We start from the raw sequence: 27,357 nt of genomic DNA on the forward strand, positions 1-27,357 counted from the left end.
ATTTGCATTTATGCAGTGCTTTAGATGACCACTGGGTAAACCAAAGCTCTTTATAGCCAATGAAGTACCTTTTGATGTGTAATCACTATTGTAATTAGGAAAGATATCAGCCAATTTGCAAACAGCAAGTTCCCAGAAACAGCAATGTAGTCAGATAATCTGTTTGTGTGGGATATTGATTAGGGGTTAAATATGGGACAGGAAATTGAGAGAACTCCCCTGCTCTTTAAATTATATTGCGGAATCTTTTACATCTATCAAAACCTTATCCAAAAGACAGTAAACCCAACAGTGCAGTGCCCTCAGTGAAACAGCAGCCTCGATGACGTGTTAAAATTTCTGAAGCATGTTTCGAATCTGTTACCTTCTGATGCACACTCAACAGTGCAGCCATTATGCCAAGCCAAGCTGTGAAGATAATACCCTGTGAATACACCATCCTCAGGCTGAGGCCAGGTTAGATCTACCCAAGTGTTTCCTTAGACCTTGCCCTTACCTTGACCTTTGGTTTCTGATGTAGGCCTCCCTCCACAGTGAAAACATTTTTTGCCATCGACTGCTAAGTACAAAACAGCAGGAGAACAAAAGCACAAAAAAGCCCATAATAATTTAACCAGTACTTTCAGAATGAAATGTGCTTTTACCTGGAGGACACTTATGCTGAGAAACCTGAAAAATATCAAAAAAATGACGCAAGTTACAACTTCAGACCATAAATGAAAACGAAGGCTAAATATCAATACTTCCTTCAATTGATTGTTAAAGCAATAATCATAAAAGGGAACACAGCAACAGGAGTTGGCCGTTCAGCCCCTTAAGCCTGTTCCACCATCCAGTGAGATCATGGCTGATGTGTGGCCTACCTAACTTTGGCCCTTATCCCTTAATACCTTTACTTAGCAAAAGTTTCTCTGTCTCTGATTTTAAATTAAGGTCTAATCCAGCATCAACCGTCATTTATGGAAGAGAGTTTGAAACATCTACTGCCCTTTGTGTGTAATCGAGCTTCCTAACATCTCTTCTGAAAGGTCTGTCCTTAATTCTCAGACGATGCCCCCAGTTCTAAAATCCCCACCCGTTGGAAATAGTTTATCCTTACCTACGTTGTCTTTTCCTCTTAATATCTTGAAGACTTTAATCAGACTATAAGCCCATAAGACATAGCAGCAGAATTAGGCCATTTGACTAATCGATTCTGCTCCGCCATTTGATCATGGCTAATCACTCCTTAATTTTCTAAATCTAAAGAAAATAGGCCTAATCTGTGTAATGTCTTCTCATAATTTAACCTCTAAAGTCCAGGTATCATTCTTGTAAACCTATATTGTACTTGCTCCAAAGTCAATTTATCCTCTTAAGGTGTGGCACCCAGATCTGCTCACAGTACTCCAAGCTGAATGTTCTCTTGGTAACAGGTCCTTGCTTCTGGAACATTCCCCAGAAGACAAAGTCAGGGAAGAGGAGTGTTTGGTATTTGGAAAAGCGTTCAGCTCTAAGGAGGGGTAAGAGTGTATGGGCTCTTGTCCCAGGCACAGAGACGTCATCAATTGTTAGTTCACTTTTGATTACACAACACAAATAATGCAGCAAGAGGCCATTCTGCCCAACCATTCCTCCCACCTTCAAATCAATCATTATGACTCTCTATCTCTCTCCTCCTTCCTCTGTTTGTTTAGCTTCCCCCTAAAAATATTAATACTATACAGATCAACCACTCCCTTTCACATTCTCATACCCACTAGGTGAAGGCATTTCTTCTGAATTCACTGTTGAGGGTCTCTATGTTACATGGACCCCCTGTAGTCGTGCTCTTCCCCACCCAGGGAAACATTCCTTCTGTATCCACTGATCAAAATCCTTACTGAATTTTAAAACCTCTGAGCCTTTTTTTTTCAAGAGAATAGATCCCCAGCCTGCTCATCCTTTTCTGATGTGAATACCCACACATTTCTGGTCACACCCTTCTAAATTTGCTCTTAATAACACAGAGCCAAGATCTACTTAGATCTAGTGTGATATAATAGTAAGGTTTGATACAGACTTAGCACAATGTCCCTATGTTTCAATTTAACCCCACTGGAAATAAAGCTGTGCCTGGTTTGCTTTGATGGATACCTTGCTAACTGGTGGAGTTGGTCATTGTGCATGAATCATCAGCTCGAAGAGTCCACTGCTCTCCCTGTACAGAAATGGGCCTCAAATATAAACCTTTCAGCCCAATCAGTGTTACTGAGCTTAGTCCCAGCAGAAGAATGTGCTGCATTAGGAGTCCTTCTTGACAACAATCAACCTAGTTAAAAATCACAGAACACCAGGTTATAGTCCAACAGGTGGTAGTCCACTACCACCTGATGAAGGAGCATCGCTCCGAAAGCTAGTGTGCTTCCAATTAAACCTGTTGGACTATAACCTGGTGTTGTGTGATTTTTAACTTTGTACACCCCAGGTCCAACACTGGCATCTCCGAATCATGACAATCAACCTACACATTGTTAGCTGTTAGACATTTCAATATTTTAGTAAACATTTACTCGTCAGCACCAGAGGGCACTGCAGTACGCTGCTATTAAAACACACTTTAGACTTTAACTTTACAGCAACAGAGGGAAAATGAATTCCTTATTAACTTGATTTGCTCATGGATGAAATCTGGCATGTTACCATGTAAGTCAAACACTTAGCCTCTCTCTTACATAGAAGACTGTGCAAAGTTAGAAGATCTTGTAGCTCTCACTACATCCCAAAGATTTTGGAAAGCACTCTGCGGCAAAGAACTTTTACTCACTCTTCAAACTGAATGATTGAAATGGACAGAAATCTGTGTAAATTAACACTGTGCAGAGTAAAATCTGAAGCCAGCCTTTCACCATGGCAGTTATAAAACTCTCAACATCGTCTCAAATTGTGAGCTGCAGTTAAAGGTCAGGGTTCCGTTTTACACTGGGTACCACCCGAGTGGGGAGTGTACAGGGGAACAATGGAAACAGGAGGAGGAATATATGCTATTTGGCCCTTCATTCAACTAAGATCACAGCTGATTGATCTCAACAGTATTTCCCCACACTTCCACCCACCATATCCATTGATAGCTTTAATATCATGAAATCTGTTGATCTCTGTTTTGAATATACTCAATGACTGAATCACTACAGCCTTCCAGGTAGAGAATTCCAAAGTGTACCAAGAAAGACAATCTGAAAAATAATAGCGTGATGCTAAATTCAGGTTTTAAGAATTTCACATTTCCAAGGTCAGAGAGATAAGGTTCAAGGAACAACTGAAAGGAGGAGGATGTGACAGGGAGATGTGGAGATTTATTTTGAGACCTTTGGGCCTAGGCAACCGAAGGCATTTGCTAATGATGGAACAAATGAATTTGAGGATGAATGAATGAATGAATGAATGAATGAATGAGTGAATCAGTCAAATTGTTGGAATGCAAAGATCTTAGAGTAAGAGGAGGTTATGAGATAGACAGAGGAGTGGAGCCACAGAGTGATCTGAACGTGAGGATGAGAATTTGGGAAATCAAAATTTTTAAAGTAAATGTGTTCTGTGCTTCTTGAACTGCTGCACAAAATGCAAAATACGGCAGATGCTGCAAATCTGAAATAAAATTAGAAAGTGCGGGAGAAACTGAGTGGGTCTGGTAGCATCTGTGGAAAGAGAAACAGACTGAACATTTTGGGTCCAGTATGACTCTTCTCCAGAACTGTGGGGGCAGAGAGGAAGGAGATGTGTCTGGGAAAGTGAGCTTTGGCAAACTTTAGGAGAGAGATGAGGGTTGGTGTGGACTTATTGGGCTGAAAGGTCTGTTTCCACACTGTAGGGAATCTAATCCAAAAAAAAAAGCAATGAAGGTGACCACGTCATAGAGTTATCGAGTCATACAGCACGAAAACAGACCCTTCGGTCCAACCAGTCCGTGCCGACCATATTTCCAAAACTAAATTTGTCCCACTTGCCTTAACTTGTCCTATTTTCCTCTAAATGTACTTATTCATGTACTTATTGAAATGTCTTTTAAATGTAGTAACTGCACCTGCATCCACCACTTCCTCTGGAAGTTCATTCCACGTAAAAACCACTCTCTGTGTAAAACAATTGTCCCTCATGTCTTTTTAAAATCTTTCACCTCTCATCTTAAAAATATGCCCCCCAGTCTTGAAATCCCCCACCCAAGGAAACAGACACCTGCCGTTCACGTTATCTATGCCCCTCATGATTTCACAAACCTTTATAAGGTCACACTCCTCACCCTCCTATACTTGAAAGAATATGTTGAAAGTTTAAAACATTACAACATAAATCCCTACAGAGAGAAGAGCCAAACTTTGTTGAAGTGGAAGAGGGATGGTAGATATAGGACAGATGTCAGAGGTAGTTTCTTTACTCAGAGAGTACTGGGGGCATGGAACGCACTGCCTGCAACAGTAGTAGACTCACCAACTTTAAGGGCATTTAAATGGTCATTCGATAAACATACGGATGAAAATGAAAAAGTATAGGATAGATTGGTTCCACAGGTTATTGCAACATTGAGGGTCAAAGGGCCTGTTCTATATTCTATGCTAAATAGCAGTGAATTAAACACTCAAATAAAAACAAAATACAGTGGTTGCTGAAAATCTGAAATGAAAACCAAATGTTGGAGATAATCTTGGAGGAAGATTATGGTTTGAGACCACAAGCATGGGAAAAGGCAAGTAGGTAACTAGACCTTCATGAATTATCACAGTTAGTTCAAGAATTGGACCTAGGCCCAGTACCATCATTTTCCATCACACCCTAACCATCTAACTAACTGAGCTAACCATGAAACATATAGCTGTATAGTTTACTAATACTAGAAGGCATGAAGAAGTTGGCATTTACTGGTGTGAATCATTGGTATGACCACTATGATTGTACAAGGCAGTAGTGGCAAAGCAGTCATGTCACTACTGATGGTGTGTGGCTTGGAAAGGAATTTGAAAATGGTGGTTTTCCAAGCGTTTTCTGCCCTTGTGTGTTTGGTTGGTAGAGGTTACAGGTTTTGGAGATGCTGTTGAAGGAGATTTGTTGAGTTGCCACAGTGCCAATATGGGTGGCACGGTGGCACAGTGGTTAGCACTGCTGCCTCACAGCGCCAGAGACCCAGGTTCAATTCCCGCCTCAGGCGACTGACTGTGTGGAGTTTGCACATTTTCCCTATGTCTTTGTTGGTTTCCTCCAGGTGCTCCGGTTTCCTCCCACAGTCCAAAGATGTGCAGGTCAGGTGAATTGGCCATGCTAAATTGCTCGTAGTGTTAGGTGAAGGGGTAAATGTAGGGGTATGGGTGGATTGCGCTTCGGCGGGTCAGTGTGGACTTGTTGGGCTGAAGGGCCTGTTTCCACACTGTAAGTAATCTAATCTAAAAAGTGCATCTTGTAGATGGTACACACTGCTGCTATTGTGTGCGTTGGCAAAGGGAGTGAACATTGAAAGTGGTGGAAGTAGTGCCAAACACCCAGACTGCTTTGTCCTGGATGGTGTTGAGCTTCTTCACTATTGGAGTTGCACTCATCCAAACAAGTCGAGAATTTTCCATCACAGTCCTGACTTATACCGTGTTGTTGGTGGGACAGGCTTTGGGGAGACAGGAGGTGAGTCACTCACTGCCCAATTCCCAGCCTCTGAGCTGGTCTGGTAACTGATGATTCTTATGTGGCTGATCCAGTTCAGTTTCTGGTCAATGGTAATCCTAAAATGTTGATAATGGGGGCTTTCAGCAATGTCAAAGGTGATGGTTTGACTCTCTCTTGTTGGAGATGGTCATTATCTGCCTGGCAGTTGTGAAGCATGAATGTTACTTTCCATTTATCAGTCTAAGCCTGGATATTGTCCAGGTTTACTGTAAATTGCCTTGGAATTCTTCAGTATCTGCGGAGTTGTGAATGCTGCTGAACATTGTATCATCTTCAGATAACACTCCCACTTCTGACCTTATGATAGCAGTGCAATGCAGATGGCTTGCACCACAAAAACTTCATGAACTGGTCTTTCCATTTCATAAAACCGTTGTTAATAATACCTTATTTATGTAATAGAAAAAAACACATAAATTTTGTATTTTCTAAGGTATTAATGGGTTGCCAGGCACTGCCAAATACTGTTATAGTTCTGAAAAACTTACATTTATATAAGTGCCATCAATGCAGTAACACACCCCACAGTAGTTCACAAGAGAATATCAGGTAAATATTACACTTAGCCAAAGAAAGATATATCAAATCTGGCACCATCTGTGGAGAGATTTGCTGGAAAGAGATCGCAATAGTTCTTTATGTGGTCAAAGGTGGTTAAATTATCCCTATCTGACATTCCATGTTGATCAGTAAAAAATTCTGTCAATTGATTTTTGGGAAGTCTAAAACCATTGTTTTTGGTGTCTACTCCAAAATCCATTCCCAAGCTATTGACTTAAGCCAACACCTTCACAAGGTTCTGAGACTAAACCAAACTATTTGCAATCTCATTATCATATTTTATATTGAGGTTCTGACATCATATTCATGCAATCATTAAGAGCATCTATTCCCACTACCATAATATCGCTCCAATTTATAGTTTATCCACTCTGAAACGCTCAGTTGTTTTCTGTAGACTTGACTAAATTGATGCGTTCCTTCTTGCTTTCCTATATTCGACTCTCCACAAATGTGAGATCATCCATAACTCTGCTGCTCATGTCCTAACTCATGTTAATCGATTTCCTACATGCCCCCACCCCACACCACTCCAAGTTCACCGAATTACATTGACTTCCAGTCAAACAACATCTTGACTTTTCTCATCTTCTTCAAATCTTTCTTCATGACCTCCTCCCTCCCCATCTCTGTCATCTGCACTAGCCTCACAACTTTCCAAGGTATCTGCATTTGTCTAATCCTGGCTTCTTGAGCACCCGAGATCACAGTCATTTACTATTAATGGTTGTTCTTCAGTTGCTTCAGTTCTAAGCACTGGAATTCCTTCTCGACACATCCACGCCTCTCTGCCTCACTTTCCTTCTTCAAGATGCTTGTTAACACCTATAGCTTTGATTGAGATTTTAATCATTTGACCTTATACCTTCTTTTGTGGTTCAGTGTCATATTTTGCTTTATAATGCTCCTATAAAGTGCCTTACAATATTTAATTATATTAAAGTGCTATATAAATATAAGCTGTTATTGTGATTGTGTCCCAAATGCCAACTAGCCCTTTCCGTGACTTTGTCATGAATGTCAGTGCATCAGGGGATGTTCTTTGGTTGTACCCCAATTAAAGAACAATTTCACGGAAAGTGATTGTGAGGGGGAGAGGCACTGGTGAGAGTGGGTTGGGGGTTTGCATTTTTAAAATATTACCAATATTTTAAAATATTGGTAAGTGGAACAGCTGGAGAGTGCATCCCGATTCCATCATACAACATCCAATTGGAGGGTGACTTAGTGTCTGGACTAGCGGTAGTCGGGATAGTTAGGAAATTAGCAGTCATTTACTCCTGGGGATGATAATAGCAGGAATAAAAGTTGTAGCCTCCCCTATAATCACAGAGTCTAGCTGAAGCTGAAGAAATGGAACAATTGCAAGAGCAGGTTCTTGGTATGTTTACATTGTGTATGGTGACCAGAATGGCTAAACAGAGTCAATCACCAGACGTCACATTAAGACTGCTAGCAGATGTTAAGATAGCTGAAACTATAAGAATGAGGATAATTCTAAAAGCTGAAAATGTGTTGCTGGAAAAGCGCAGCAGGTCAGGCAGCATCCAAGGAACAGGAGAATCGACGTTTCGGGCATAAGCCTTTCTTCAGGAATCTTCCTGAAGAAGGGCTTATGCCCGAAACGTCGATTCTCCTGCTCCTTGGATGCTGCCTGACCTGCTGCGCTTTTCCAGCAACACATTTTCAGCTCTGATCTCCAGCATCTGCAGTCCTCACTTTCTCCTTGAAGATAATCCTAAAAGGACTGTTTTGCATGTCTTCATTAATTGAGGCTTCAGAGTGCAGAGATAAGAGTTAAGTAAGTAAGCACACACAGTTCACACTAAAGCTGAGGGTGAAGGAGTTCCTTAGTTCTGGTTATATTGAAAATGGAGTTTGATTTAGGAAAAGGAGACATCCTCATAGACCTGCGGAAGAAGAATGGTTGGCTGTTCATCAAATAGTTGTAATGCCCAGATATTGTAAGGAGATATTGTGAGGAGCATGTGAAATTCCTATGGCAAGACATGTAGGCATATGGAAAATGCAAGCATTGATAAACAAGTATTTAACATGGCCAAGACTACATCAAGATATAGTGCAGTTCTTTGGAAAATGTCATAGATATCAAGTAGTAGGATAGCCACAGCATGAAATCCATCCAGCACCTTCCATTACCATATCAGTTTTGAAGAACCATTCAGGTAATTGTTAGTATACTGTGTATGACCATAAAGAAAAACAAACACAGGACATGGGATGCTCTTCGGCAGATCAGTTTGCACCCAATGGACCGAATGGCCTGTTTCCACACTGTAGAGATTCTATAATTCTATGACATTAGTACATCCTTACACTTAGGGACATGACAACCCAATTCTCAGAAGCCAATCCTTAAAGGACCATAACAGCTGAAGAGTCAATACAGTTTGTTCCTCATTATTGAACACCAACTGAGGTATAAACTGATCAGGATTATAATTTTATGATCATTAGCAGTTTGCGTCTAAAACAGTTGAAGTCAACTGTGTATCACTAGCAAGCAGAGGGTGCTTTGTAGAGGTTCCATCAAAGTCTCAAAATGATGTTTAAGGCAAATACTCATACGATGGGGATAAAAGATTAGATTCCTTACTACTTGCTACTAGAGTTTCTCCAAATAAATCTACTAGGTTCACTCCTTTTGAATTGATTTGTGGCCATGGGATTAGAAGTCTATTAAAATTGATGAGGGGGAAATCCTTGAAACAAAAAGATGATTCCTCAGTGCTGCATTACATGGCCAAATTATATCCTAATTCCATCTACAGGTTCACTGATAACACCACCATTGTAAGCCAGATCTCAACAATGACGAGGCAGAATACAGGAAAGAGATAAAGTGCTTGGTGGAATGATGCAAAGATCACAATCTCTCACTCAATGTCAGCAAGATGGAAGAGCTGGTCACTGACTTCAGGAAGCAAGGTGGAGGGCACACCCCTGTCTACATGAATGTTGTGGAGGTGGAGGTGGTTGGGTGTGTCAAATTCCTAGGAGTGATGATCACCAACATTCTGTCTTGGTCTACCCTTCTGTCACAGTCAACAAAGCACAACAACACATCTACTTCCTCAGGAGGCTAAGGATATTCAGAATGGCCATAAAGGTTCTTACCAATTTTTTATAGATTTACCATAAAAAGCATTCTGTCCGAATGCTTCGTGGCTTGGTACGGCAAACGCTCTGCCCAGGATGGTAAGAAACTACAAAGTTGTGAACACAGCCCATTCCATTATGTGGGCCAACCTTCCACTCAATGACTTCATCTACACTTCTCCCTGCCTCAGGAAGGCAGCCAATATCATCAAAGACTCCTCCCACCCTGGTTATAATCTCTTCCAATCTCTTCCATCAGGCAGAAGATACAAAAACTTAAACAGACGTACCAACAGATTCCAGAACAGCTTCTTCCCCGCTGTTATTAGACTCCTGAATAGACTCTCAAATGTTAAAGTTAAATGTTGATCTTGCTCTTTGTGCACTTTCTCAGCAGTTGTAACATTGTGTTCCCCACTCTGTTCTATCGCCCTCATGCACTTTGTCTTGTATGATCTACCTGTACTGACAAAACTTTTCACTGTATCGAGGTACACGTAATAAAGATATCGAAAAATGTTTCCTTTTTTTTAGAAAGACTCACAGGATTCGTGTGCAGTAGCATAACAGCATTTGAAAGTTTCACAAGTGAAAATGAAAGAATGGGTAAATAAACATTCAGCAACAAGAAAATTTCGAGTGGGAACTGAAATCTTGGTAATGCTGCCTTTACAAGGTAAACCTCCAAAAGTGAAATTCTGACAGTGGTCCATATAAAATAGTTGGGAGGTTCAGTAGAAGCACTAGTAAAATGAGCTCTCTGATAAAATGAGCTCTCTGATAAATTCTCCTGATTGTAGGAAGAAAAATCGGTTATGCCTTATAAACATGTTGAAAAGGAATCATTGTAGAGAAGAAGATAAGGTGGAGTCAGGAAGATAACACAGATAATAAGAATGTTGGTACTTAAAGTTGATAAAGGGGCTGGGAGCAATGGTCCCTCTATGGCTTTTCTGCTGATTGGAGTTCTGAGGTGTGTGCACAGGTGCAGTTTCTGGAAGTGGAAGCAAATGTATGGCTAACCAATCAGAATTGAATAAATGGGATATTGGCAACATGGATGCAAAACTGATTGAAGGATAGGAAACCAAGAGTAATGGTTAATGGATATTTTGCTAACTGGAGGAGGATTTGTAGCATTTATCCCCAGGGAGTCTATGTTATTCTTTTTATTCTTTCTTCAAGGGAATGAGGGTATCACTGGCTAGGCCAGCTTTTATTAACCCTCCTTAATTTCCCTATGGAAGTTGGTGGTGAGCTGTTTTCTTAACCTGCTTCAGTCCTTGAATGTAAGAACATTGACAGTGCATTTAGGAAGGGAGTTCTAGGATTTTGGACCAGCAACAATTAAGGAATGATGATATATTTCCAAGAGGATGGCATCTGACTTGAAGAGGAGCTTACAAGTCGTGATGTCCCATGTATCTGCTGCCCTTCTCCTTGAGGTTGGTAGAAGTCAAAAATTTGAAAGGTTCCGTGTAAGAAGGTTAGTGAGCTATTGCAGTGCAGCTTGTAGTTAGTACACACTGCTGCTCCTCAGCATCAGTGGTGGAGGAGTCCAAAGCTTGTTAAATTGGTGCCAAACAAATGAGCTGCTTTGTTCCGGATGGTATTAATCTTCTTGAGTGCTGTTGGTGGAACACCTACCCAGGCAAGTGGGGAGTATTCCATCACACTCCTTACTTGTGTCTTGTAGATGGTGGACAGACTTTGAGGAGTCAGAAGTTGAGTTACTCATCACAGGATTCTTAGCCCCTCACTTGCTCTTGTAGCTGCTATACTTATATCAATATGGTGAGTTCAGTTCAGTTTCTGGATAGTGGTAACCCCCAGGATGTTGACAGTTGGCATTCAGTGATGATAATGCCATTGAAAGTCAAGGGGAGAGGATTGGATTCTCTTCTATTGAATTTAGTAATTTCATGTCTGGCATGTGTATGATATGAACGTAACTTGCCACTTGTCAGCCTAAGTATGGATATTGTTAGGTTTTCCTGCATATGGTCATAGACTGCTTCAGTATGTGAGGATAGAAAGAACATGGAGAGATAGTATAACATAAAAGGGCCTGCCCTAAGGGTTGTGCTGGAGCAGACACCTGGATGTACCTATACATAAATCACTAAGTGTGGCAAGACAGGTAGAGCGAACAGTTAGTAGTGTACAGTGTCCTAAGCTTTACTAAAAAGGGACTAAAGTACAATAGCGAGGAGATTGTGCCAAACCTGTATAAAACACTAGCTAGATCTCAGCTAGAGTACAGTGATCAGTTCTGGGGGGGGGTGCAGCTTTAGGGAGAATGTGAATGCATTGGACAATGTGCAGAAGAGGTTATGAGAAGGATTCTCAAGGATGAGAAACATCAATTATGAAAATAGATTGTAGAAGCTGGGACTGTTTTCTTTAGAGAGGAGAAAGCTAAGAGGAGATTTGATAGAAATTTTCAAAGTCATTCGGTGTCTGGACAGAATGGATAGGGAGAAACTGCTCCCGCTCATAAAAGGGTTAAGAATGGAAGGGCATGGATACAAACTAAGCTGAAAAACAAGCAAATGTGATTGAGAAAGAAATTTTTCACAAAGTGAGTGCTTAGGGTCTGGAGTGCATTGCCTGGCAGTGTGATGGAGGCATAGTCAATTGAAGAATTCAAGAGGACATTGAATGATGAGTTAAATTCAAAACATATTCAGGGTTATGGGGAAAAGCCATAATGAGAATGGCAAAGTGCTCATTCAGTGAACCAATGCATAAGACCATAAGACACAGGGTCATACAGCACGGAAACAGATGCTTCGGCCCAACCAGTCCGTGTAATAGAAGCAGAAATAGGCCATTTGGCCCATCAAGTCTGCTTTGCCATTCAATCATGGCTGATATTTTTTCAACCCCATTCTCCTGCCTTTTTCCCATAATCCTTGATCCCTTTACTAAGCAAATAACCTATTTATCTCTGTCTTAAATACACTCAATGATAGTCTCCACGTCGCAATGCAAGAATGACTTCCATTGGTTAACCATGCTCTGGCAGAAAAATATCCTCCTCATTTCAGTTCTAAAGGGTCATCCCTTCACTCTGAGGTTTGGGTCCTAGTCTCTCTTATTAGTGGGAATATCTTCTCCACATCCACTCAATTCAGGCCTCTCAGTATTCCGTAAGTTTCAATGAGATTCTCCCTCATCTTTCTAATATCCACCGAGTACAGACCTGGAGTCCTTAATTCCTCCTCATCTGACAAGCCGTTCTTCCCTGGAATAATTCTTGTGAACCTCCTCTGGATCCCCTCCAATGCCATCATATCCTTGCTTAGAGATGGGGCCCAAAACTGCTCACAGTATTCCAAATGTGGTCTGACCAGAGCCTTATACAACCTCAATTAGAGACAAAAAAAAACTGCAGGTGCTGGAATCCAAAGTAGACAGGCAGGAGGCTGGAAGAACCCAGCAAGCCAGGTAGCATCAGGAGGTAGAGAAGTCGACGTTTTGGGTATAACCCTTCTTCAGGACAACCTCAGCAATATATCTCTGCTCTTCTATTCCAGCCTTCTTGAAATGAATGCTACTATTGCATTTGCATTCCTAACTGCCAACTTAAGAGAATGCCCGTATTCTTCTTCTCAAAGTGCATAACCTCACACTTTCCCACATTGTATTCCATCTGCCACTTCTTTGCCCACACTCATAGCCTGTTCAAGTCCTTCTGCAGCCTCCCTGCTTCCTCAACACTTCCTGTCCCTTCACCTATCTTTGTGCCAGCTGCAATCTTAACTGTTCAGAGACAATGGACTGAATGACTTCTTTCTGCACCATAACAATTCTGTGTTTTTGTGTGATTTTATTCAAGTCTTTGCTATTCTCCAAATCTGCATTAAGCATCTTTCTGTCGTGTGCCACATTCTTGCAGCTCCCACTATGACCCTTGCTGTCATAGGTGTTCATTGTCTTCTGTTCCCATTTCTCCATTCTACCACTCAAACCATTACCAACTCAAACATGTGCTGGCTCATTTGAGATTCATGAGATGTGCCTACGGTCACAAGAACTTTAACTAGAGGCACTCCCTGTTTTTTTCATATCTGGCAATCAGAACTTTAAACACCCCCGTAAATGGGCCCTCATTCATACCTCAGTTTCACTCATTGTTTCCCTGAGCCCTGGAAATCCCACACTGAAGGCAATTGCAAGTCTTTGTTCAAATCTCTTCAAATGCACCACATTTGCAGATGATAATAATTTATTCACACATGATAATGATCAATACTGGTGAGTCACTCTCTAAGTTCAGAATTGGCCACAGTGGAGAGGGGATAGTTTTGCGTTCGAGAATTTTGATTTTATCATCTTCCCACCTGTCCTTGAGAATTTTTATTACCCCTCATTAACTTTGTTCTCCAATTTAACCCTGGTATTAATACATTTACAATAAACAGGTTTATCCCAACTTGTAGCATACTAAAGATTGTCATGCAATCAAATAAGATTAATTTCCTGCATGAATTGCTGGATAGAGTAGATGGGAGAAACAATTTCCATTTACAAAATGACCAAGAACAAGAGGGGCATCAATTTAAAGTGATGTGCAAAAGAAGCAAGGGTGCAGTGAGGAACAATCTTTTCACGTTAGGGTCTGGAATGCATTCCTGGAAATCTAGTGAAGGCAGGTACAAAGGAAGCTTTAAAGAGCGCATTGGATGATTATTTGTATCAAAGTAATGTCAAAGGGTATGGTTAAAAGGCAGAAGATTGGTAATAGGTAATAAAGCTTGTTTAATGAGCCGGTGCAGGCACAATGAGCTAAATGGCATCTTTCACACTGTAACAACTCTGTTCTATCCTTTCATGGGATATGATGTCACTGGTTGGATGAGTATTTAATACCCATCTCCAATTGCCCTTGGGAAGGTAATGGTGAGCTGCCTTCTTGAACTGTTACAGCGTATGAGGTTTAGAGTCACCATAATGCCAATTGGGAGGGAGTTCCAGGATCTTAGATTAGATTACTTACAGTGTGGAAACAGGCCCTTCGGCCCAACAAGTCCACACCGACCTGCCAAAGTGTAACCCACCTAGACCCATTCCCCTACATTTACCCCTTCACCTAACACTACAGGCAATTTAGCATGGCCAATTCGCCTAATCTGCACATTTTTGGATCGTGGGAGGAAACCGGAGCACCCAGAGGAAACCCACGCAGACACAGGGAGAATGTGCAAACTCCACACATCAGTCGCCTGAGGCGGGAATTGAACCTGGGTCTCTGGTGCTATGAGGCAACAGTGCTAACCACTGTGCCACTGTACCTACCCTGTGACACTGAAGAAACAGCAATATATTTCCAAGTCAGGATGATGAGTGGCTTGGGAGGGAATTTGCAGGTGGTGGTGTTCCCATGCATCAGCTGAACTTGTCCTTCTCAATGATAGTGGTCATGGGATTAGAAGGTCCTGTTAGAAGAACTTTCATGAGTTCTGCAGTGTATCTCACAGATAGTACACACTGCTGCTACTGCATGTTGGAAGTGGAGAGAGTTAATGTTTGTGGATGTGGGGTCAAGTGGGGAGTATTCCATCACACTCTGACTTGTGACATCCTACATTAATGTCACAAACAGTAATTTATAGGCATTTAAGAGACATGAGCATGTATGACCACTAGCTTTAACTCTTCTTTATTGGCCAGAGTATTGAATACAGGAGTTGAGAGGTCATGTTGCAGCTGTACAGGACATTGGTGAGGCCACTTTTGAAAGATTGTAAGCAAATCTGGTCTCTCTCCAACTGGAAGGATGTTGTGAAACTTGAAAGGGTTCAGAAAAGATTTACAAGCAAGTTGCCAGGGTTGGAGGATTTGAGCTAAAGGGAAAGGCTGAATAGGCTAGGGCTGTTTTCCCTGGAGCGTCAGAGGCTGAGGGATGACCTTATAGAGGTTTTCAAAGTTTGTGAGAAGATTTGTAGCTCGGGTGCTCGTTGTTGTGGTTCTGTTCGCCGAGCTGGGAATTTGTTTCATCCCCTGTCTAGATGACATCCTCAGTGCTTGGGAGCCTCCTGTGAAGTCAGGTTTATAACATCATGAGGGGCATGGACAGGTTAAATAGATAAGGTGCTTTCCTTGGGGTGGGAAGTCCAGAACTAGAGGGAATAGGTTTAGGGTGAGAGGGGAAACATTTTAAAGGGACCTAAGGGGCAAATTTTTCACGCAGAGGGTGGTACATGTATGGAATGAGCTGCCAGAGGAAGTGGTGGAGTCAGGTGCAATTACAACATTTAAAAGGCATCTGGATGAGGACATGAATAGGAAGGATTTAGTTGGAGTCAAGATTAGAGTGGTGCTGGAAATGCACACCAAGTCAGGCAGCATCCGAGAAGCAGGAAAATTGCATTTTTGGCAGGAGCCCTTCATCAGAATTTAAATGGATATAGGCCAAGTGCTGGCAAATGGGACTAGATTAGGTTAGGCTATCTGGTCGGCATGGACAAGTTGGACCAAAGGGTCTGTTTCCGTGCTGTACATCTCTATGGCTCTTCAGACAAAAGGTACTATAACAAAGTCAATTCTCCTCTCAACAATTTCCTTGTGATTAAAATCTACTGTTTTCATGTGAGACTGTCCTAATTGCACCTGCACATATTGGCTTGCGAAAGTGAGGACTGCAGATTCTGGAGATTAGAGTTGAAAGTGTGGTGCTGGAAAAGCACAGCCGGTCAGGCAGCATCCGAGGAGCAGGAGAATTGATGTTTCAGGCAAAAACCCTTCATCAGGAATGAGGCTGTGAGCCAAGGGGGTGCTGGGATAAATGGGAGGGTGGTGGGGCTGGGGGGAAGATGTCTGAGAGTGCGATGGGTAGACGGAGGTGGGAGTAAAGGTGATAGGTCAGAGAGGAGGGTGGAGCTGATAGTTTGGAGGGAAGATGGACAGGTAGGATAGGTCATGATGGCGATGGCAAGTTGGAAGGTTGGAACTAGGATAAGATGGGGGGAGGGGAAATGAGGAAACTGGTGAAATCCACATTGATACCGTGGGGTTGGAGGGTCCCGAGGTGGAAGATGAGGCATTCTTCCTCCAGTCGTCAGGTGGTTCGGGAGTGGCGATGGAGGAGTCTCAGGACATACATTTCCTTGGCAGAGTGGGAGGGGGAGTTGGAGTGTTCAGCCACAGGATGGTGTGGTTGGTTGGTACAGGTGTCCTGGAGATGTTCCCTGCAAGTAGGCGCCCTGTCTCCCATTGTAGAGGAGACTGCATCAGGAGCAACAGATACAGTAAATTACACGCGTGGAAGTGCAGGTAAAATTCTGATGGATATGGAAGGCTGCTTTGTGGCTTGGAAGGAGGTGAGGGGAGGAGGTGTGGGCGCAGGTTTTGCAATTCTGCAGTGGTGCCGAGAGAGGAGGCTGGGTTGGTGGGGAACGTGGACCTGACAAGGGAGTTGCGGAGGGAATGGTCTTTACAGAAAGTGGATAGGGGTGGGAGGGAGATATATCTCTGGTGATGGGGTCCATTTGTAGGAGGTGGAAATGGCAGAGGATGATAGTATGTATACGGAGGTTGATGGGGTGGAAGGCGAAGACCGGGGGTTCTGTCCTAGGAGGTGTGGGGCTCGAGGGTGGAGGTGCGAGAAATGGGTTAGATGCACTGGAGGGCATCATCAGTGGGAGGGGAAATTGCAGTCTTTTAAGAAGGAGGCCATCTGTGTGTTCTGTGGTGGAACTGGTCCTCCTGGGAGCAGTTGCAGCTGAAGTGGAGGAATTGGGAATAGGAGATATCATTTTTACAGGAGGCAGGGTGGGAGGAGGTGTAGTCCAGGTAGCTGTGGGAGTTGGTGGGTTTGTAGAAGGTGTCAGTTTTGAGTCAGTCACCATTGGTGGAGATGGAGAGGTCCAGGAAAGGGAGCAAGGTGTCTGAGATAGTCCAGATGAACTTAAGATCGGGGTGGAATATGTTGGAGAAGTTGATGAACTGTTCAACATCCTCCAGGGAGTGCGAGGTGGCGCCGATGCAGTTATCAATGTAGCACAGGAAAAGGTGGGGAATGGTGCCAGTGTAACTGTGGAAGTTGGATTGTTCCACATACCTGACAAAGAGACCGGCATAGCTGAGGCCCATGCGGGTGCCCATGGCTACCCCTTTCATCTGGAGGAAGTGGGAGGATTCAAAGGAGAAATTATTGAGGGTGAGGACCAATTCAGCCAAATGAATAAGAGTGTCAGTGGAGGGGTACTGGTGGGGACACCGGAAAAAGAAGAAGCAGAGGGCTTGGAGGCCCTCGTCATGGCAGATGGGGGTGTATAGGTACTTGATGTCCATGGTGAAAATGAGACGTTGGGGCCCAGGGAAACTAAAGTCTTGGAGGAGGTGGAGGGCGTGCGTGGTGACCCAAATATATGTGGAAGTTCCTGGACTGGGGTGGGTAGGACAGTATCAAGATATGTGGAGATGAGTACGGTGGAGCAGGAGCAGGCTGAGATGATGGGTTGACTGAGGTAGTCAGGCTTGTGGCTCTTGGGTAAGGGGTAGAACCGGGCAGTGTGGGGTACCCGAACTACGAGGTTGGAAGCTCTGAGTAGGAGATCCCCTGAGGTGGTGAGGTTGTGTACAGTCTGGGAGATGATGGTTTGGTGATGGGAGGTGAGGTCATGGTCAAGGGGGCAGTAGGAGGAGGTATCTTTGAGTTGGCACCTGGCATCAGCAGTATAGAAGTCGGTGTGCCAAACTACCACTGCGCTCCCCTTGTCCACTAGTTTGATGGTGAGGTTGGGGTTGGAGCAAAGGGAGTGGAGGGCTGCACGTTGCAAGGGTGTAAGGTTGGAGTGTGTGAGGGGGGATGGACAAGCAGAGGCTTGCAACTACTGTAAGATTGTCTGATGACTGCTGTAAAGTATCTTTGCCACTTCAAGCACTAGAAGACTCTACATAACAACAGTTAGTAAATTCAGGTGGAGGAAACTGGAAACTTTTTAAAATCTGGAATGCTTTGTCTTAAAGAGTTCTGGAAACATATTCCCCAGGAATTTTCAAAGTGGGATTGGATATAGCTGAAAAGGAGAAATCCACACACACCATGGAGAAAGATGAGGGAAGTGGGTCTGATTGGAGAGATCTTTCAATGAGATAACATTGTCAGGATGTGTTGAATTGCTGTTGTCTAATTTGACTTTGAAATTACTGTCACTTGCACAGAACTTTGTAGTACTGTTTTCAAATAAACATGTTAAAACTGCTTTTCTAAGTTTAGTTTCAGAAAGATAAGCAGCCCTTTTATATATGGGGTGAGTGTCCTAAAGCTGGTGTCAGTAGAACTTACTACATGATAAATATCTTAATGTTGATGCGTGACCTAGTTTTTTCCAATCTTAGAGGATAGACATTTACTAAGAACTAGTCAATGTTATCTGATGGAGGATCGGGTGCCTGCAGCATGAGGCAGTGACAAAATTAGTGTCAGAGTTCTCATTAAGAAATAAAGTCAAGAGTGTAGTGCTGGAAAAACACAGCAGGTCAGGCAGCATCTGAGGAGCAGGAGAATCAACGTTTCAGGCATTTCTGATGAAGGGCTTATGCCCGAAATGGTAATTCTCCTGCTCCTTGGATGCTGCCTGACCCGTTGTGCTCTTCCAGCACCGTACTCGCAACTCTGATCTCCAGTATCTGCAGTCCTCATTTTCTCCTCCTTGAGAAATAAAGCCTTGATTTGTCCTCTCCTGTTTTCCACAAAGTAGTCAATGTTGAAAAGAATAAATGGGTACAATTAAATTTTAAAACTTTGATTTCTTGGTAAGAAGGGCACAATTCGGATCAGATATTGAACGTAATTCTCTGGATACGAGGCACCTAATTAGTTTCAAGTTACTTGGAGCATTCGGGAGGATTAGATAAACCTTTCAGAAAGACTTTATGTTGTCATTAGGTTTTCATGTCTTGTTAAACTGCAAGTCAGAAAATACTTTTTAAAGGTTCTGCATAAAACCAGAGAAGGTTTCAGCACAGAATCTGGTCATTTGCCACTTCTAGTCAAACCTACTGTTCTTTTTTAAATTTAGACTTTCATGAGATGTGGGTGTCAGCATTTGCTACATGTTCCTAATTGCTCTTGAGAAAATAGTAGCAAGGTGCCTTTTTGAACCTCTGTAGTCCGTGTGGGATAGGGACACACACAGTGCATTCAGAGAGGCAATTTCAGCATTTTTACCAAGAGACGGTGAAGGAATGGTGTTATATTTCCAAGTCAGGATGGCGACTGGCTTGGAGAGGAATCTACAGTTTGCAGTGTTCCCATTTATCTACTGCCCTTGTCCATTGAGGTGTCTTCGAATGTCCTTGCCCTGGAGTTTTGATTTAACTGGAAATAGAACGTCTGACACTATCCCATTTGCAAGGGTTTTAATGAGACTTCTCCCTCTAACTTCCTTTCAAAGTTGAAGAAATTGAAATTCCAGCTTTTCCATATTCATTAAGTGTCATGGCACCAGAATTCAATCTTGTGTGTTGATCAAAAGTACAAAATAATATGAAAAGTTAATCAATCATCAAGAGAATTTGAAAAAGAAAGTTAGGCTAACGTTTTGTGATCTTTCATCAAAAGGGATTCAACTTGAAACATTTACCACTTTCCTCTTTCAGATGTTAAACATTTTGCTGTGTATTTAAAGAATTTTCACTTTTCATCGGGAATTTCCAATATTGTTCATTTCTCTATTTCCAGTTTTTAAATTTTTCTCTTAGTTTCAAATAGTGCTCATAGAAAACTTTAAAAATTGTCGGTTGACAGCATATTTTTTGTGTTGTGATAAAATTATGATAAGAAATTAATCCCTTAGCTGGGGTTAACTGAATGGTTGAAAGACTTGATCAATCACTTCACAAAATTCATTTATGTATACACAGTAGATTCCTGTTAAATCTATAATTGCCACATTTTGTGTGTACTTATCGTGTTAGCACATTTGAATCTAAACATTACATTTATAATACAGGTAATCTTGTAAATGCGATGATTATAGGACAAATTTGACATGTTCAGATATAAAGGAAGCAATTGTGTGCAATAATTCTTATACATTGCTCATGTGTGCCAATATCCAGTTAGTATTTATCCATTAAATGCAAAAACAAAATAGTTTATTTCAGCAAATAACATGTCAAGATCAATGTATGAGTGATTTGAGACTTGACATGTGGTTATTGTTACAAACTTGGGAGGAAACGGTGATGCTGGACAAAAGGCTCCTAAAATTCTTGCGTGGCTAGGAATTTATGTCTCGGTCTGATGCAAAGTAACTGATAGAGATTGATTGCTATGCTTGCAACTAATATATTATTAGATTCCAATACATTTCAATGGAATATATTATTCCATTCAAAACATTCCTGAAGACGGGCTCATGCCCGAAACGTCGATTCTCCTGGTCCTTGGATGCTGCCTGACCTGCTGCGCTTTTCCAGCAACACATTTTCAGCTATTACATTCCAATACCATTATGCTATGTTGACTTTGAGTATACACAATAGAAGCAAATTGTGAATAAGATACGAAAGCATCATTCTAAAAGTTTGAATGTAATCTAATATATTTAAAATTTCTAGGCTTCAATATAATCACCATTCCTTTGTGATAAATCGTTATGAAATTTCCATAACTTGTGTAAAACATTCTCTGGATATTGATAAGTAATTTCATGAACATTAACACATTAATAATAAAATATTAACATTAGCAAGTTTATAAATCATGCTTTAATTTGTCTTTGGACGTGAATGTGATAGGAGTAAACTTGAAAAGACAAATTAAAAATACAAATGGGTAGTCACCAAAGTTTAAAAAAGATAACATTAGGCAGTACCGCCTCACCAAATAATTGGTGTATTAAACTCTCCTAATGATAGCAGCTTAACATTAAATCTGTTGACCAAAATTCTATCAGTAAAGAATATCAATTGATGAACATCATGAAGAAACCGTAGAAAATAAAAGAGTACTTACTTGGTATCTGAAACGTTGATGCTCTGTTATGAATTTGGGTAATCCAGATGTCTCAATTAAGTCTGCAGTTATTAAGATCAAAAAAGCTGTTATCATTGATGTTCTCATGAAACACGACATGATTGAGAAGATCTCTGTGAATAAGCTCTGCTATGGAATCTACTGGTTTGCAAACGATTTGCACTTTGCTGACAGAAGAACAAACTGTGTATTTTTCTGCACATGAAAAGGGAAGTCAAAGCCATCTGCTGATGAGATCTAACCTTTACAGCTCTTTTCAGTACATCTATACTTATGTTTGTTCCAATATGCATTTTTGTACTGCTGTTTAATTCTTACCAAACTGCAACTTTGTTTAAAATATTCAAACATTAACTGCAGTTCCTTGCATTAAATAAGAGATATGTTCAAACATTTTTTTCAGGGAAACTTCCAAAGAAACATTCTTCCAACATAGTAGCTAAGAGAATTGAATTAATCTTTTGTGCAGTTCAGTCTTGTAATGTATGTTTAGTCAGGTTCTGGAATCCTTGTATGTAACAGGTGTGATGAGAGAAAGCAAAAAGGGGAAAATGACTTGCAGGCTGCTCCTTAGATAACCTCAGGACATCACAAAGTGTGTGCAGCTATAAGGAAGAACTTCTGAGGTGTAGACATTGTTGTGCACACAGCAAGCTCCCACAATCAATGACATTTTAAAAACATTAATCATGGGATTTTGCATCGCTGGCAAATTATTACCTATCCCCAATTGCCCAGAGGTAAGTCAAGAGTCAAACATGTTGTTGTGGACCCAGAGTCACATATAGGTCAGACTGGGTAAAGATAGGAAATTCCATTCCCTAAAGGATATTAGAGAATCAAAAGGGTTTTTATGACAGTGGCTACCATTAGGCCAGCTCTTTAAATCCAAATTTTATTGAAGTCAGATTTCCCATCAGTCAGAGTCAAATCCAGGACACCAGCACATTAGATTGGGGTTCTGGATTATCACCTAATGACAATACTAACAGCAGGCATTGCCTTTCCATGTCATTAAAATAGATTAGATTCCCTACAGTGTGGAAACAGGCCCTTCAGCCCAACCAGTCTACACCGACTCTTCGAACAGTAACTCATCCAGACCCATTTCCCTCTGACTAATGCACCTAACACTATGGGCAATTTAGCATGGCCAATTCACCTGACCTACACATCTTTGGACTGTGGGAGGAAACCCACGCAGACACAGGTAGAATGTGCAATTCTACACAGGTAGTCGCCCGAGGCTGGAATCGAACCTGGGACCCTGGTGCTGTGAGGTAGCAATGCTCACCACTGAGCCATCATGATGTATGAGGAATGATTCAGTCATCCTAGTAAAATTTGTACATCTCCTTCCATATGTTACTTGCAGGTCTATTTTACAAGAAACACGTGAATATAGAAAGCATTGCATTTTAGGCAACAAAAACTGCATTTGTATAGCATTTGAATGTAGTAAGCCATCCTAGAATACTACTCAGGAGCACGATCAAAAATCATCTGACACCATGTCATGTGAGGAGTTATTGAGGCAGAAAACAAAAGTTTGCTCAAAATGTTAGTTTTAAGGAGCACTTAAAGGAGAAAAGAGAAATGGAGAGGTTTGGCAAAGAAAGTTCAGAGTTTATAGCTTTGGCACCTAAGGTCACATGCATCTGTCATGGGGGTGACTGAAATCAGGGATGTCCAAGAAGCCAGACTTGAAGGAATTTAAATATCCTGAGGGGTTGTAGGCCTGGAAAAGGGTAGGGAGTTATGGAGGGTCATGACCCTGAATGGATTTGGGATCATGAATGAGAATTTTTAGAGTATAGTTTTGTTCAACCAGGAACCAACATAGAGGTGATGTGTGTACAGGACTTGGTATATACTGGGGCATGAGTAACAGAGGAATGCTCTGCCTGGGAGGGGAGTTGAGGTGAGAAGCCTCACAACCTTTAAAATGTACTTGGATGAGCTCTTGAAATGTCATAACAGGTGCTGGAGAGCGAGGCTAGTGTAGATTTAGAATAGCTTTTTGTCAGAGCTGATTCATTGGACTGAAGGGTCTCTTCTGCACTGTATAATTCTTTGATTCTAGGTTTGGATAAACTGAAGTTTGTGGAAAGTGAAGATGGGAAACTAGCCAGAAAAGTGTCATAACAGTCAAATCTTGAGATTATCACAGCATGGTTGAGAGTTTCAGTAGCGGAGAGGTTAAGGAAGATAGGCATGTAAGAAGGAAAATTATGCTGTTCGTGGAAACATGAATATAGCAGACATTGCATTATTGGCACTAAAAGCTGTACTTGTTTAGCATCTTAAATGTAATATGCTATCCCAAGGTGCTATATAGGAGCATTAAATGGATCATGGGACTTTATTACATAGGAATCTATTTGCAGATGGAAGGAAATGTCCTTTCAATGAATAATCATTCATCTTTCTTCTTGGCTGCACATAGTACATAGAGCGTGATCAACACATTATCATTCTGGCAAGACTTGGAGTGACTCATAACTTTGTAGAACTTGCATCATTACACCAAAATTAGTTCCTAAATATCATGTGATGTTACTTTTAATGATCTGAAGTAGGGGGCAGTAGGCGGTTTGAGGGATGGATGAGGATTTTGGGGAAATCATGAAGAGTTAGGGAGTGAAAAATAACATTTGAAGTTACTTTCTGTGTTGGTTGGCATGAGCAGCTTAGGTAGTTGGGCTGGCAGTGAGTTGCTGAGGACAGGTGGGCAATGAGTGATGAGACATGGTACAAAGAATAGACACAACTAACTTGAGGAAAGACATGGGACTACGTATAGTACAAACTCATAAACCTTCAATGACCCCCTTCTTCATCAGAAGTTTCTTAAAAGACAACAAGTATTTTTTGCTTCTGGAACTTACAATGTTCTGGCAATTAGAGTATAATGTGGGAAAATGTGAAATTGTCCATTTCAGCATCAAGAATAGCAAGGTGTTTGACAAGGTTCCACATGGTAGACTGGTTAGCAAGGTTAAATCACACGAAATTCAGGGAGAACTAGCCATTTGGATACAAAATTTGCTTGAAGGTAGGAGACAGAGGGTGGTGTTGGAGGGTTGCTTTTCAGACTGGAGGCCTGTGACCAGCAGTGTGCTACAAGGATCAGTGCTGGGTCCACCGGTTTTTCTCATTTATATAAATGATATGAATGTGAATAAATGAAGAATGCTTAGTAAGTTTGCAGATGACACCAAAATTGTTGGTGTAGTGGACAGTGAAGAAGGTTATCTCGGAGTACAATGGGACCTTGATCAGATGGGCGGAGGAGTAGCAGATGGAGTTTAATTTAGACAAATGTGAAATGTTGCATTTTGGTAAGGCAACTCAGGGCAAGACATACACTTAATGGTAGGGGCCTGGGGATTGTTGCTGAACAAAGACACCTTGGGCTGCAGATTCATAGTTCCTTGAAAATGGAGTCACAGTTAGACAGGGTGGTGAAGAGCCCGTTTGGTATGCTTGCTTTTATTGGTCAGTGCATTGAGTATTGGAGCTGGGACCTCATGTTGCAGCTGTACAGGACGTTGCAAAGAATGTTTTGGAATAGAATTAGCTTTTGTTGTCACGTTCACTCACACGAGTGTGGTGAAAAGTTTGTAATGTCAACTCTCGATGTCATCTTCGGTACAGGGCACTTGAGTAGAGAATATTTAAATATAAAAGACCTTGGACTGGAGGTTCATTGTTCCTTGAAAGTGGAGTCGCAGGTAGATAGGATAGTGAAGAAGGCATTTGGTATGCTTTCCTTATTGGATAGAGTATTGAGCATAGGAGTTGGGAGGTCATGTTGTGACTGTACAGGACATTAGTTAGATCACTTTTTGAACATTGTGTGCAATTCTGGTCTCCCTGCTATAAGAAGGATGTTGTGAAATTTGGAAGGGTTCAGAAAAGCTTTAAAAGAGTATTGTCAGGGTTGGAGGATTTGAGGTACAGGGAGAAGCTGAATAGGCTGGGGCTGTTTTCCCTGGAGCACGGAGGCTGAGGGGTGACCTTATAGAGATTTATAAAACTATGAGGGACATGGATAGGGTAAATAGATAAGGTTTTTTTTTTCCCCTGGGGTAGGGGAGTTCAAAACTAGAGAGCATAGGTTTAGGGTGAGAGGGGAAAGATTTAAAAGGGACCTAAGGGGCAACTTTTTCACTCCGAGGATGGTGTGTATATTTAATGAGCTGCCAGAAGAAGTGGTGGAGGTGATACAATTTCAACATTTAAAAGGCATTTGGATGGGTATATGAATAGGAAGGATATGGGGCAAATACTGGCAAATGGGAGTAGATTAATATAGGATATCTGGTCAGCATGGACAAGTTGGACCGAAGGGTCTGTTTCTGTGCTGTATGACTCTATGACTCTAATAATAAAAAAGAAGCTTTTATGGCTCAATGGAGTAGCATACTGGAAATCAAGTCTCACTATTCCCAGAGTTTTAACAAAAAGTTAAAGATTTTATAAACATACACAAAATTCTCCAATTTACTTGTTTTTTTAGACCCAAGTTGACAGAAAGCACAGACCAGGTTTGTGCACTTAACCAGAATTACTATTTATTATAAGTAAATAGATTCTAGTTACACGTAAACAATTATGAACCATCAACTTACAACTCTACCAGTTAAAACTTTAAACGCCTTATAAAACTCCCTCTGTATACTCTGCTCCAGGACATCTCTGCAGGAGTTCCTCAGGATAGTGTCCTAGGCCCAACTATCTTTATCTACTTAGATAGGCACACAAAATAACATGGTGTTCTGGGTGGAGGGAATTACAGGGAAAATAATTCAATGGTCCCTGTTCACAGGGTTCCCTGAGACGATCCTTTGGATTGTTAGGTTCTGCTACTCCTTGATCTTGGTTCTCTAGATACTTTCATTTTCTTGCAGGAGGCAAAGAGTGACTGGTTCCCCATGAAGTATTTGACTTTATTGGTTTAGAGTTTACAGCAATTGATGTAGATAGATTTTTTATAGTCAAGGCTAGTAGTGTAGGTGGAAAGGTAGATTATTCAGATCTCAATTTGTCCATATGTAAAGTAAAAATCTATATTATGGAATTATATAAATAATACATGGAAAGTTATTAAGAGCTATGATAGGTCAAGAGAGAAAACAAATAAATATTTCCTGATGTGGAGTTGCTGGTGTTCGACTGGGATGGACAAGGTCACAGGTCACTCGACACCAGACTATAATCCACCAGGTTTATTTGACATCATAAGCTTTCGGAGCACTGCTCATTTGTCAGGTGAAGTGATGAAGGGGCAATGCTCCGAAAGCTTGTGATTTCAAATAAACTTGTTGGATTATAAACTGGTGTTGTCTAACTTCTGCCCTTATGTTATTCTAGGGATATCGGATTCTAATTCTATGACTGGAATGAGATTTGTACAATGTGTAAAATAAATAATGGGAAATCACGGCATTAATTGTGTTCACACACACAGAGATACAGACAAACACCCAGCTCTCACACACTCACAGGCAGACACACACAGCTCTCTCTCACACACACACAGACGCTCACACATATACACCTCCACACTCACACACACTCTCTCACATACTCATAACCCTGCACACACATATATAAATTTGTGAATTTGTACTTGCAGAATTACATTTTTTTGCTCAAAAACTGCATGATTTAGTAAGATTCTGTAAATTTTTAAAATTAAAAATAGAATGTCTGAACTTTGGGATACAGACAGACAGACTTTAACCTTACACCTTCAATGCATTATCTGAGCTGACATGGTATGTATTGTGAAATGTTCACTTGAGAATGTAACTTTTAAAAAAAGTTCTGGGATTTACATATGAAAAAACTGAAAAATGAGAGATTTAACAAACAATCCAGGTCTTTTTCAATGTATAATTTCAGTTACATCACACTGTGAACTTTTGCTATAAATTCTGTCTCTTTTGATCTTATACCCCACAAAGTTCTTCCAAATAAACCTGTTGGACTATAACCTGGTGTTGTGTGAT

At 41.3% G+C, this 27,357-nt stretch overlaps 1 protein-coding gene across 2 annotated transcripts in view; it reads right to left on the reverse strand.

The window, feature by feature from the left end:
* The window catches only part of LOC122540443, a 52,362-nt gene extending 30,871 nt beyond the window's left edge, over positions 1-21,491 (reverse strand). For both annotated transcript variants that reach the window (XM_043676237.1, XM_043676236.1), the window contains exons 1-2: positions 21,320-21,491; positions 645-669 (exon numbers count right to left, since the gene is read on the reverse strand). In XM_043676237.1, coding sequence (XP_043532172.1) covers positions 645-669; positions 21,320-21,439 — 145 coding nt within the window. In that variant the 5' untranslated portion in view covers positions 21,440-21,491. The remainder of the gene's footprint in view (positions 1-644; positions 670-21,319) is intronic.
* Between the last annotated feature and the right edge of the window lie 5,866 nt (positions 21,492-27,357).

This window comes from Chiloscyllium plagiosum, chromosome 34, assembly GCF_004010195.1.
Source record: "Chiloscyllium plagiosum isolate BGI_BamShark_2017 chromosome 34, ASM401019v2, whole genome shotgun sequence".
NCBI lineage: Eukaryota > Metazoa > Chordata > Chondrichthyes > Orectolobiformes > Hemiscylliidae > Chiloscyllium > Chiloscyllium plagiosum.